The sequence below is a fragment of the Streptopelia decaocto genome (genome assembly GCF_964273445.1).
Source record: "Streptopelia decaocto genome assembly, chromosome: 2".
Taxonomy (NCBI): Eukaryota; Metazoa; Chordata; class Aves; order Columbiformes; family Columbidae; genus Streptopelia; species Streptopelia decaocto.
In genome coordinates, this window is record NC_138655.1 from 148,123,344 (window position 1) to 148,135,734 (window position 12,391).

At 38.0% G+C, this 12,391-nt stretch overlaps 1 protein-coding gene across 5 annotated transcripts in view; it reads right to left on the reverse strand.

Moving 5' to 3' along the window:
- Positions 1 to 289: 289 nt before the first annotated feature.
- Positions 290 to 12,391, reverse strand: part of ARHGAP12 (Rho GTPase activating protein 12) — a 77,946-nt gene continuing 65,844 nt past the window's right edge. For 3 of the 5 annotated variants that reach the window (XM_082045988.1, XM_082045986.1, XM_082045985.1), the window contains 9 exons: positions 11,477 to 11,581; positions 11,040 to 11,126; positions 9,511 to 9,628; positions 8,374 to 8,493; positions 5,428 to 5,526; positions 3,732 to 3,809; positions 2,743 to 2,877; positions 2,378 to 2,480; positions 290 to 1,940 (listed from right to left, as the gene is read on the reverse strand). In XM_082045988.1, the coding sequence (XP_081902114.1) occupies positions 1,766 to 1,940; positions 2,378 to 2,480; positions 2,743 to 2,877; positions 3,732 to 3,809; positions 5,428 to 5,526; positions 8,374 to 8,493; positions 9,511 to 9,628; positions 11,040 to 11,126; positions 11,477 to 11,581 (1,020 nt within the window). In that variant the 3' untranslated portion in view covers positions 290 to 1,765. The remainder of the gene's footprint in view (positions 1,941 to 2,377; positions 2,481 to 2,742; positions 2,878 to 3,731; positions 3,810 to 5,427; positions 5,527 to 8,373; positions 8,494 to 9,510; positions 9,629 to 11,039; positions 11,127 to 11,476; positions 11,582 to 12,391) is intronic. The other 2 variants (XM_082045989.1, XM_082045987.1) reach the window with 1 other exon arrangement.

The following is a 12,391-nucleotide window of genomic DNA, read 5'->3' on the forward strand; positions in this document are numbered from 1 at the left end:
TGTATCTGCTTTCTGTACAGTAGGCTCCAAGTGATTTGGGATAGGTTTTAAAGGTGACAAATTTATATCCATAAATTACTTCTGCCTTGTCTGAAGCTTATGTTAGAATTTAAGTTGTTAAAGAAAGGGACAGGGAAGTTCCTCAAATTGTCAGGTTATAAAGGAAGCATTCGCCTTTAATCCAGCATGACAACTCTTTGCCACAAGTAGTATCCATGCTAAGCAGTAAGATACAGTCAGTCTTACTGTGTAAAGGGGGTTCATGTTGTCTGAAGCGGGAACGGCAAACTCCAGAAAAAAACTAACGGTTTTCTTTATTGGGGTTAGACATAACAAATATGTCAGATACAGCAGTTAGTCTAGAAAAATACATTTAAAAAAATCTTTAGCAGACCATGTTCCCTGTAACAAAATCTTTCAAAACCAATTTTACAAATTATTCTACATTAATGTAAAAAGAAATTCTTACGTTTAGCATCATGGATTCCATCAAACACCTATCTATTAAAACATGAGTTTCACTATTTGTAGATGTTAGAACTCATAGTACATTTTTTTTCTAACGTATCCTGTACACGTTAAATAACCTAAAAGGCTCCTCTTGTAGTGCATTAACGATTTAGCAAGCACACTCGGTATTTCTCCAGTACCCTTTGCATTACAGTTATTTGCCCGCAAATGTCATTAACATCTAAAAGTGCACACAGTTAGATCCCCCCTCCCTCCCCAGAACCTGTTCCCTGCTCAAACCCAGACGTCCACTGGAAACATTACGCTACTGTAGCTAATCTACCCATGATTAGAAATGTGTGACTAAAACGGTCCTAAACTATACAGGAATGGAATTATATACAAGAATCAAAAGGACAGCCTGTATTTACATCAAACTTCCACTACCACAGCATTATACCAAGAACTCAACACAGTGTTACAAGTTGGTATTTACTTCAGATTTTAGCTTTAAATCAGTATAACACAAAACTTAGCTCAGGAAATACCCTGAAAAAAAAATGAACATGTTTATTAAATATAACTTCTATTATGCCACAAGACAAATATCCGTTGCTGGATATTCTTACAAGATGAGTGTTTGAAATAGTGTGCTGTTCTATAACGCAACTAAAAAGTTCCATAAAGCTTGCTGGGAGGAAAAAGGAAAGACAGACCAGAAAAAAAAAAAGGGGGGGAAAAAGGGGGAAAAAAGGAAAAAGGTCAGCAGACAGCAAGTGAGGAATTAGATTTGAGTAACTAAACCAAATTGTTAGCACAAGTTTAAGACAGTCACTGCATGCAGAAACCCCTTCAAAAAGTGTCATACAGATCTGAGTAGGCTGTAACACACAAGCTTAAGATGTAACTTCACTGAATTTTTCAGCCCAAGTTGGTGGGACTTTTCCCTATCAAGTTGGAAACATTTTAGATTAAATTCCAGATTACCCAGTTTGAGATTAATAGCTTTACTCTCCAAGAAATCCAGTGTATGAACCTATATTACATTTTTTCCGATGCTACTTAAAAAAAGGCAAACTATAAACTTTTCAATTCACTTTTTACATTGAACTTCTCAAAGAAATCCAGAGTGTTGTCTTTAATTTGCATTAAAGTGGTCAAACATTTCTCCTGTTTCTCCCCTCCCCAAAAGTGCAAAAAACAAGTTGCTTCTTGGTCCACAAACATAATACACATCATGTACAGTGAGAGATTTTCCTTCTGATGGAGTCCTGCTGCCAACCCATCACTTCCAGTTTCTGCTCCAAGAAAAATGTCAGCGTCCAAAGATAGAATTCAATTCCAGTAGAATTAATTCTACAATCTGATTCTGGTACACCGTGTGGACTGCTATGTTACCAGTCTCTTTCTCTGGTTTTAATAAGGTTGGACCAAAAACTATTGCTACACTTTGATAAGTCATTCGGTTCTTTTCTCCATTTTCTACAACTCTGAAAGAGAAAAAAAAAAAAAAACACAAGAAGAGACTTATCAGCATTACAGTAATGGAATGACAGGAAAAAGATACAGTCCAAAGCAAATGACTATTCACAATATTTAATGAGTAGTCTTGTTATTAGGACACACAGCTGTTGTGAATCCTTTCTCTACAGAGAAGTTCTTTCTTCAAAATGCTATTCCTGATCCTCTCACAATCCCTTGAACACAAGGACTTGGCAGTAAAAATGTTACAACTATGACACATACTGTGTAAAGTCCATCTGGTGCTCTGCAAGTTTGTATAAATACAGATCGATATATTGTTTTCAGCAAGTCAATATATGCGAGAAAACCACCATGGGAACAGTCACCTCGTACTTTTTATTTGATTATTTCATTTTAAGGGAGGATCATCAATACAAAGCCTTTCCTTCCATCTGCTACTTACCTCTTCAGGTGTCTGAAGAGAACCTGCATAGTGTCCTGATTTGGTTTTGGCAACTGTTTGATTAAATCTTTAACAGCGTGGACACGGTGCCTTGGTTCTTGTTCTGCAAAAGGATGAGGTGTAGAAATAAAAATTCAGCATAAAATTTAACAGACCGGGAATAAAAGCAATCATTTTGCAGTGCTAATATCAGATAAAATACTGCCACCTCCTGACCAGTCCGTGCATTACTGACAGGCGATTTTAGGTAAGCATTACGGACAATCATAACCAAAACTTTGTTCTTACTATCCACAAGAATTAAATGAATTGTACATACTGAGGAGGACTTATACAAGCAACACCACTGTGTTTTCCAGACTTACTTATTGCATTGACGAAGTCATTGAAGTGATTATAAGTGAACAGCGGCTCTGGCAATTCTCTGAAAAACATCTTCAGTGCTCCTGTGATGACATGTATATCTTCCCATTTACTGTCATTCAAGTCTAGTTTCTCATCTGAGAGAGAAAAATGAATAATTAATGTTAACAATTTAACTATAAAAGCTTTTCTTTTTAATAAATTTAACCACTCTTCTGCACTTATTGCTTTTAAAGCAGTGAAGGCTCCTACTCCACACTTCAGACCATTCTGTGCAGGGACACGGAGCTGCAGCCACGTAAAAGGGGATACAAGAAAGTCAACCAGAACAGAGATGGCCAAACTCTGCCCACTGCACTGCATGCAGCTCCCCTATGCCAAGGGCATTTTCCAAAGGGAACAGGAGCTGCTGAAATAACACAAAATTCACTGTCAGACCCTGTCAATCAGGAAATGAGAGGTCAGATTGTGGATGGGTTACTGCCCTCAGTTGCGAGCTGCCTACTGATTCCCGCTGAACAAAACACTAAGATACAACCACATAAAGGGTTTTATACACAGACTGTGGCAATGAGGAGCTAAGCATCCCCATACTAAAAGGGCAGTAACAAATATTGCTTCAAAGTATTAACTTAGGAGTTTAATTCTAGTGGAAGCTTAACATGCCTGCTGGTTTTCCATAAGGTATGAAGCTATTTTGTTTGACATAATGACCCCCCACCCCAAGTTCTATTACCACCTTTCTTTAGAATTATGTTCTAGCAATACCTCAATACTCCACGTAAGACCAAGCCTCCAGGATGCTAGGGGTTTCAAATGATGTATATTACACACGAAATTCTGTAATTTTGCAAGTAATTTTCCTCTGAAGTTAACAACCATTTATAATGAAAGACTGCAGCTATACATTTCAAAATTTTTTTCTGAGCTTTCTACAAACTTCAACAATCTGTAAATATACACAATTGTAACATGGCCAAAGGAAACTCACCATGATTGACTGCAAATCTTAGCTTCTGTATCACTGCAAGATTGCCACTAACTCGGTATAAGCCATCAACATCTAATCCTAAAACAAAGGGATAAATCCATTTTAATGCCTTACATATGTATGAATTTGGAAATCATTAGGCTGCTTCTTTATAGGTCTACTTAGCAAAATCAGAACAAAAGAAACCCACCTTGTAACAAAGAACCCTTGGTTCAACAGTAACAACAACAAAGTTAAACTAACTTTTTTGATGGGCAGGGCATATCAGAGGAGGTTTAGTCTGCTGGCACTGGTTTGGTAGTGTCAGGCTCGATCTCTAAAACTTCTTACACAGTAGAACAGCTGCAATGAGGCAACAGCTCCAAGTTTCCCCAATGAGATGGGTGTCTCGTTTAAGATACTCTTGGTGGGCGGCCAGGGGGTATATGGGAGTCCAACATGCAAAAACCAAGTGTTTTGTGGATGTTCAATTTTTTAATGTATGGTTAAGAAAAAAATCAAAACACATAATGCACATAGGGCATCTCAAAGTTGTCAAGTGACCAGGTTTACATGGAGAAGGAACAATGTGCATGCACACTCACTACCCAGCAGCCCACAAAACGAAAAGGGTGGCCCTTGCCGTGGCAGTGTTGCACGCTCCACCAGAAAAGAAGAAAACTGCGTCTCCGTGGTTGCTACTGCAGTTACTCAGAAGCGATTAGGAGGGAAAGAATTTAATTGAAACGCCACTTGAATGCATCATGTGAGTCAGTGCCACTGAGGGGGTGAGCGCTGCCAGAATACCTGCAGTCCCTGGAGCTCCTCAGGGAGTTGTCTGATGCAACAAGCACAGTTACCAGCACCATCTGACATTCCCCTTTGCCCCATAATCCACTAGTCATTCCTTTACAGAAAGAACTGATTTCAAGTGTACTGGCAGTTGGAAGCAGAGCTGAAGAAGCGGGGGGAAAAAAGCTGTTCACTTCTGTCAGCTTTCCCTCAGGTATTTAAAAAAGGAAAACTTCACACCACTATCTTCACTGCAGTCCTGTCTTTAAAAAAAAAAAAAAAGCAAAATAACCTCTTTCTCACAAGCTGCAGATCACAAATGGAACAAAGCCTGCTGCTACAAGCACGGCGGCAGTTTGTTGAACGGGAGTCAGGCAACAGAAACAGTTCTCTCTCCCCTCCCAGGCCATAAGATGGTAGCACTGAGAAAGGGCTACAGGCTGCAATAAAATCCTAAATGAAGTTCCACTGGAAGATGTAAATTAACACATAGTGTTCCCCTGTAACAGCCTGATTCTCAAGATTAACAGATTGGTGTATATTTCAATGATGATTATGGAAATTCCATAATCCCCTCTCAGTCATCTTTTCCAAGAGAGAGTGTAATGGCAACAGCAAGAAAACCAGCACAGACTACAGTCAATGCAGGAGTCAAACCCAACATATTTTCAACAAAAAACACTGTCCTGCCTTCTCCTTGGCTTGAAAGATACTGAAGCAGATCCATTTTTCAGATATAACTTCTTTTCCTCTCCCCATTTTGGATCCCACCTACGTCCCCACTCCTGAATACACAGTGCTGTTTACATTTACAGGTTTCGGATCATTTTCCCCGAAGAAACCTGCAGCATTTTAAGGATTAAAACGTTTAAAATTGGATAGCATGGTAAGAAAGAGATTTGGAAACAAAAAAATGTCACCGTACCATGTTCCTCAACATGCTCAATGCACAGCTTCACGAACTTTGGCACCGTGCTGTTTTCTCTTTGACACAAGCTGGTGAGATTGGAACCAAACACTTGATCTGGAACCAAGTAAAGAGACTGATTTACAGTGGAACAGGACTCAAGTGACAGAACTAGTTCAGGTTAAAACAAACCTCTACAAAGGGCAAAGACTACTGGATACAATTGTCCCACTATTAGAGTGAAAGCAGGCAAGGGCTGAAAAGACCTCTCAGCAGCTCCCAGCAAGAAAAAGCTCCTGGTAAGAAAGAGTGTCAGCAGCTCCCACAACCTGAGTCACTGAATAGGGAACTTTTGCTACTGAAATTACATTACCCCGTCAGAAGATACTTGCAAGAGTCATATAGTCATCACTGTAATGAGAAATTTAATGGATCCAAGTGTCCTGTCACCCTCTATTCTTGTTCTGAGTTCAAAATACATTTGCTGTCATCTTTGTTAAAACTCTGAACAGAGGTAATAAACTTCAACCAAAGTAAAAGCTTTTGGCATTGCTTGGGGAAAAACCCTGTAAAATTTCATCTTTCATTGCACCTCCTGTCTAACCCAGCATTACATATTAATTTACTTTAATGCACAGTCTTTAACTTCCAACATTTTTAAGTTCTGACGTGGATTCATAAACGACAGAGCTCTGAGTGGATGCAAGGATGACTATGCATAGGCAACCTGGCTAGAAGGCTGAAATCTAAATACAGCTATTTATGGGCAAAGGTAATTTTGAGTCTTGTTTTCCAAACTACACAATCCAGGGGAGTGTTTGCTATCATAAACTGGAGCAAAAACTAAAATCAGCTTCAGCAAAGAACAACAGATTCTTGCAATGCCACACTGTATTTCAGCAACATGTTAACTCCCCTTGTTCAGGTTATATTATCACCAGAATCTTTCTCAGCCCCATTTGTACTTTTTTTTATTAAAGATACCCAAGTAATAGATGGCCTCCCCCATTCAGATGCATGAGACTGAAAAAGGGTCTTGAGATAGAGAGGCAAAGCTCACACTCTTAAGGAACAAAGTGGGGGGGGTCTGTTTGGTTGGTTCTGTTTTGCTCTGTTAAATAAGGTATGTAAGTGGCTGTCTTCACAGTATCTGGTAGATTTTACTTCAGAGCTTCTGCAAGAGGGAAACCGCACTTGCATCATGCACAGTATCTAACTCATTTTTCACCTTTAGTAGTGTAAGTAGATTCATTAACAACACTTGCATCTGACTACTGCTTTGGGAAATCTAAACAGCACAGCAAACCAATTATACAGTACAAAAACTGGCGTATAACGGTAATATTAGCTGTATGCGCATAAATAATGCCAGTGACCCAGTCCTGCTGCTGCCACTCACACAACCAGCCGTAGAAGCAGAATCAGTAGCAAGGGATGGCGAAAGCGGGCGCAGCAGAAAGCCAGGCTGGCATGCAGCTGCGGCAGGTGAAGCAAGGCACGTTAGGGAGCACAAGAAAACACAGGCACAGAACAAACTGAATCGCTACAATTGCCTCTGATTTTAATAATTTCCACATACACAGGAATCATATTTTTTTCCCTCTCATCTTAAAGTAACTTTCGTAATTTTGTTTTTCCATGTAACAAAACTTCAGCAGTTACTTCTCTGCTTAGCACATGCTGCTTGAAGTGGGTTTTTTTCTTAGAACTTTTCATTATTTTTTCTGCTCATACTGGGTTTGCCAAGTTTTCCATTTACTAAGCTTGTTCTGTAGCAGCCACGAAAATACAATGTGCTTTTCAATAAAGGCTTCTGTATTTTTCATTCATAAACTAAAACTGTACAGAGCAGATCCAACTTTTAAAATTACATCATGCTTTTAAATAAAAACAAACTCTTATTTCCTTAACATCTTTATTAAAAATTCAATCATCAGCACGCACGTGTACAAATTAAACTTGGCTTAGCATTCACTGTTGCTAACGTTACGTCACTGAGCCACGACATGAATACTAAGCTGTAAAGCAGAGCAAGAAGTCAAAGCCTGGGAATAATGCCTCCTTATCCCAAACAAAAATTCCATAATTTACAGTTAAATTATATTTGCAGATACACAAATATATCAAACACCACATGCAACAGAAGCACACTTGCTAAAGCATGTAGTTAGGCAAATCACAGTAAGATTTGGTCTGGTATTTGCCTACTCATATGCTATTTTGACCCTAGTAAAGCGCCACCTACAAGTCCTGCTAAAGCATACAAATAAATAAAGTTTTACAGTGAGTACCAAGTCAATAATTTACACAAACACTAACTTTAACCTGTGCAAATACTGTTCTCTCAAAGTGTGACAAACGGAAATCAATTCCTCCGTAAGTTTGTTTCAAGAATATCACTAAGACACATTGCTTGTGAAACAATTTCAAAATGTATACATTCAAAAAAGGTTAGGCAAAACAGATGTCTAAATTCAGATTCCTTTAGCCTCATGCTGGTTTGCCTAAATCTTTCATTTCTTATGAGATGGCACATGATTGTCTGGTTCCACTAAGACTAAAGCACCCTCGTGAAAGAGATGAGCACTCGCATTCAGCTCGTTACCCAGAGGACTTTTCTTCCCCTTGTTTGCCCAAACCATGATCACCCATCTGACATCCCCAGCTCAGAACGGCAGAGCACAGGGACTAAGAGGCACTTCAAATCCAAACATGCTCCCAGACCCTCAATTTCCACTGCAGTTTTGGCAGTACCGAGCTGAAGGAGAGGACACCCCCGCGCAGGTCAGTGCCTGCTGCCAGCACTCAGAAGAATGACAATCCACCACCACATTCAAAACTTCTGTTAAACCAGCCATATACGTGTGTTTTACTCTAAAACTAGACCTATTTAACCCCATCTTACACATGAACTACTAAATTCGGCTTTTCAAATTATCTCCTTTGTTACAAAGGTTCATTTACCCTTAATGTAGCCTTTTTCACGGACAGCTTGTAACGTAGGGCGCCGTGTAAGAAACTTCTTGAGCTTTGTTTTGGTCTTTTTCTGTTCCGTGGAATCTATATTGCTAGGTGCTTTCACTGCTGCAAAGAGAGATGCATTTAATATGAATATCCACAGAATGAACACTACATTTATCTGCCAAGGAACCAACATTAAAAGAAAATAATTAAACTAAAAAAAGCCCCCCCACATAAAAAACCTATTCAAATTTGCAATGCATCCACATTTTTTCCCTTAAATTTTTGGAGCTCCTTGTAAATAGCATCTATTTTTCAAACTGCCAAGAGACAATCCTGCCACAAAAAGAACCCACCCTGTAAAACCAACTGTTGCCTGTGAAACTAAATAAATAGCAGCTTACATATGGGCTGGATGCAGAATTTTAAAAATAAAGCTATGCTCCAAAACTGGTCCTGTCCTTCATTAAGTCAACTATTTTGAAAGAAACAAATACTTTCTTGCAAATTACACAACAGGCCCAGAAGACAGAAAATAGTCTGCCTGATTCATGTATTTCTGTGCAGAGAAAGAAATTTCTGCGGCTAAAAGAAACTTAGCTCTGAAATTGTGAATGTCTAATTAAAAATGTTTAGTTCCTCCAAATGAGCCAATATAACATCATTAGCAACTTAGTGAAATTGCAGTTTAAGTTAATGGTGTGAATATTTACGGATGCTGAACCACAGAAAAAAAATCAAGTAAAACATAGTAAACATGTAAAAGGACAAAATAATTCTTATTCAAAATAATTTATAAAAAGTCAGAGAACACAAATGTCTCATTTCTTCTATGCATTTGACAACACCCTTAAAATAATTCATTTCACCACTGCCCATTTTCTCCTATTTTTCATGTGCCATTCAGCAGAAGCTAAAGACATTTGGTACTTTTTTAAAGATGATTTATAAAACACGGAAGAAAATCTACTAACTGGCCCCAAGATGCAAAATGAACTACATCAAAACCTGTTTCCAAACTTGAGTAGTTTCATTTCTAGCTGTCCTTTTTAATTCTTCTCTATCCACACATAATACTGAAGAGGCAGAAAATAAAAACTGGCATTGCTAAAAGCAATAAATGGAAAATGTTCAACTCACAACGAAGCTTCTTAGAGTCTTTATTCTCTTTCTCTTTGTCTTTTTCCTTGTCTTGTTTTTCCACCCCAGGGGAATCTGGTACCTCATCTTCCAGTGCTTCATCAGACTCTACTACCGGCTAGATTTAAGAAGATATACACTGATCAGTTTGCCAATTCATAGAATATAGCATTAACACACACACAACACCCACATTTCCTTTACACAGTTCTACAATGTACATTTCTTTCCCCATAATGATATTCAGTTGGTTCTTTCCTGAACTCTAGATGCTTAAAAATATCTTCAGAGATGACACCATTCTCACTGGCAGAGCGAATAACTTTGAGAAACACTACTTCATCGTAAGATCCAATAAGAAAGTTTTGCTGGACACTCAAAGTACAACCAGCCCTTCATCATAACACTTCATTAAATCAACCAATAAATAATGAATTTGTGGTGCTTGGTTTTGTTTTTTTTTTTTTTTCTTTCCAAATCCAGTAGACAAACATCAGCTATTTCATGGTCTGCTGCAGAAGCACCTGATTGATAGTCTAAAAAATATTGCTAAAGCATTTATCACATTTCAGATATCTGTAATTAAAATTTTCTTAACAGAAAACAGAACCACTAGTTGTAAAATTGCACTGTTGTTAAAAGCATACACCGAATTCACTCTGAAAAACTAAATATACCAGCACCTAAAATTTCTACCCTGTGTTATTGCTCTCTCAGCATATTCTCATTAAACACAGTGACGTGCAAATGTAGATCACACTGTAGTGCAGAAGCAGATGCCAGAGCCTGTTTTAAAATTGCTCACCTGTGCTACACACGTGACTGCAGACACACCAGAAAACAAGAAAAGAAACTGCCCCTAGTCTGAGCACAACATAGGCCCTTCCAAAACTGTACTTCACTTCTACTAAAGTGAACCTGACTTCTAAGCAGTTAGAAAAATCTGGCTGTACAGTGTCTTTTGTTACAAGGACACTTTAAAACCAAGGCAAAGTTGTGTGCTCCAGAGCACAAAATGACTGGAAGCACAACTTCATCAACTAAGGTGCACTTAGATGTGAGCTTGGAACACACTCGTTCTGCTGCTTTCCAAAAGCTTCAGGTCACTTTTTCACATATCAAAGATCAATATATTCAACTGTCTAATTAACATCCCCACTAAGGATCCCTCTGCCACCGAGATCATTTAGACAGTGCTCTCTTCATGAGGCCTCAAAGTTTTTCAGGATTGAAAAATTTGAAAACCATTAACTGCTTTGAAAAAAAAAAAATCATCTGGAATCTAGTTTGTACTATGGAACAAGACTAATCTAATAACTCCTTGTCCTTAATCCAGTGGACCATCCTTGTTCCTTTGCACTATTAATTATATTTCGCTTGTCACCACCAGGAACTGCCACATCCTCAGCCTCCTGCCCACAGTCAAGAAAATCAGAAAGATGTATGTGAAGCACTAGGAGTCATTATATCAATTATTTTACTAAATAACATTACCTTGAAAATAGAGCCTTCACAATTCAAACACATACCTGATTGTTAAGAACTGTATACCATTCATTTATAAAGGTGTCGTTATCGGACTGAATTAAGAGCTCAGTTCCTTGGCGGGTTTTTAGCTTTACGGAAATAAAAACAGGTATCATCAGAATTGATAAACACACTAGAATTCGGAAGTGAAATTACCTAAATCAAAATAAACTTCTCCTTGGCATAACTTTTACATAATATATATCCTCTCCAGAGCACTTACCAGTGAAAACAGTAAATACCAGTCCGCTTAAAATTTAAAAGCATAACCCATACAGATATATTAAAAGTTGACATTTCTTGCCGATACCAAGATACATGTACATTTGAGAGAGAAGAAATGTGGAAAGCTCAATGTTTTTGGTTGTAAGTTTAGAGAAAATTTCTTAGCTCATTAATTAAAGTACATATAATTCTGCATTAAAACAAAATAACTCACCTCAATAACATTCTTCTTGCTGGATTTGTCCTTTGAGGCCCATTCAATCGATGCCCCTTTGAGATCCACTGTAAATTCTGGCTTAGACTGATTGACACCAAACTTCTGGAAAAAAAAGAACAATGATGACAAACTTTAAACCAAACAAAATTTCCTAACAGGTACACAGCCTTGAAGTCCTCTAAGTATAACATAATACGGTCCCCTAAGTTATTTCCCGTCTATACAACTTAACCTAAACATGATACTTTGACACAGATCAATAGGCATGACATCAGGAAAACAAAAACCAAACAAAAACCACACACAAAACATGTTTCAAGCAGGCCTATTAAAAGCTGCTCAGTTTAAGGCCCTTAAAATTCCAACATTTAAAATGCCAACCAGATTCCAGCAGACCTTTTCTTCCTATCACAAACGGTAGAAGTCCGTACAGCATTTAATTGTAGCTCAATTTTAGTCAAGATAGTCCCAAGATTCAAAGAAAACTGGCTAACAAGTAACTGAAAAAAACCCTCATTCTGTCACTTAATCCATGGTTGTATAAAAAACCAAAAATCAAACCAGAAATAGTGGCTTTGCTAGACACATCCCTCCTGCACTGAAAGAACACTGGAAGATTTTACCTTTTCCTAATGCCTCTATTTTGTGTGTGTGTGTATATAGACATATTTTCAACAGTGCTTTTCATGTTTCTTTATATATTTCTGTAGTACTTTTGTTACAATAGCGAAGCATATCCTAGCAAGTACACACAACTCCATTTCACTGTCTAGCTACTAAACAAACAGCAAATAACCAAAGTGATAAAAAACATTTAACCCACAAGTAACCCTTCAAACAGTTTGGAGGAAAACATCAGCGAGACACTTCTACTCACTACTTTTATATTTATACTAGGTAACCCACATTTTT